Below are 933 nucleotides of genomic sequence, written 5' to 3' on the forward strand. Positions count from 1 at the left end.
GGGAGGGGACGGGGCTCAGACAGGGACCTGGACCTGGAGGTGGAAATGGAGTGTCAGACATCTGCCCGGGGTGCCGCCACGGGGCCGGGTTCAAGCGCAGCCACGGCTACAGCCAGATGCATTCTGAACAATGTAACCAGCTGACAAGGCCCTGGGACCCCTCCACATGGTCAGAGCTTATTTTCTTCCAGCAAATCATGTGTCTATGAAGCCGCTGTCCAACTCTAGCCTCTATCGCTAGCGACGGGGAGACTGTGTGGCTGCTGAGTCGCAGGAGAGCCGAGGCTCAGGGGAGTGACTCCCGGCTCCTGGGCCACGAACCTGTCTGACTGGTGGCCGCGCTGCCCCTGGTTCTGCCCCGAGGCCACCTGCTCACCAGGCTGCTTGCTGCGGGGAACAGGAGCCAGGGCCCAGGGCCCAGGACAGACACGGCCCCCGCCTCGCCCCCCAGCAGTGACGGACGGTTGGTGCCGATGCGCAGGCAGCCGGAAGGAGGGAGCCAGCGCAGTGCCACTCACCGCATCCACAGCTTCTCCAGTTCTCGCGGCGTGAGGGGAACATCGAAGCCGTACAGCGCGTTCTTCATGTCCCGTCGGCGAAGAATGCCGGCGCCCTCATGATCGGTTTCTGTAAAATTCTACAACATCAGGAGGTGGCGTTTAGCAGCATAGCACGCGTGTTTGTGGCGGTGCAGAGGGCTTCCCGCTGTCAATCTCTGGGACAACCTAACCCCTTGTCCTCCCCATCCACCTGCTTGACCACCTTTCACCCGAGTCCCAGCCACCTCATCGCGCCCCTCGGAAGGTGCCGAGCACACAGGACAGGGTTCTGGGCCGGCGGGGCTGGCCTCGGGGAGCGCGTGGTCTCAGGTGTGACCGGACTCTTCTCCTGACGGACAAACTGAGCTCTAAAGGATGAGAATAAAGTCCTCCC

At 62.8% G+C, this 933-nt stretch overlaps 1 protein-coding gene across 1 annotated transcript in view; it reads right to left on the reverse strand.

The window, feature by feature from the left end:
• The window catches only part of EFCAB6 (EF-hand calcium binding domain 6), a 169,581-nt gene that overhangs the window by 41,452 nt on the left and 127,196 nt on the right, over nucleotides 1-933 (reverse strand). The window contains exon 23 of the mRNA XM_014535127.1: nucleotides 519-637. Coding sequence (XP_014390613.1) covers nucleotides 519-637 — 119 coding nt within the window. The remainder of the gene's footprint in view (nucleotides 1-518; nucleotides 638-933) is intronic.

This window comes from Myotis brandtii, unplaced genomic scaffold (genome assembly GCF_000412655.1).
Source record: "Myotis brandtii unplaced genomic scaffold, ASM41265v1 scaffold138, whole genome shotgun sequence".
Lineage (NCBI taxonomy): Eukaryota > Metazoa > Chordata > Mammalia > Chiroptera > Vespertilionidae > Myotis > Myotis brandtii.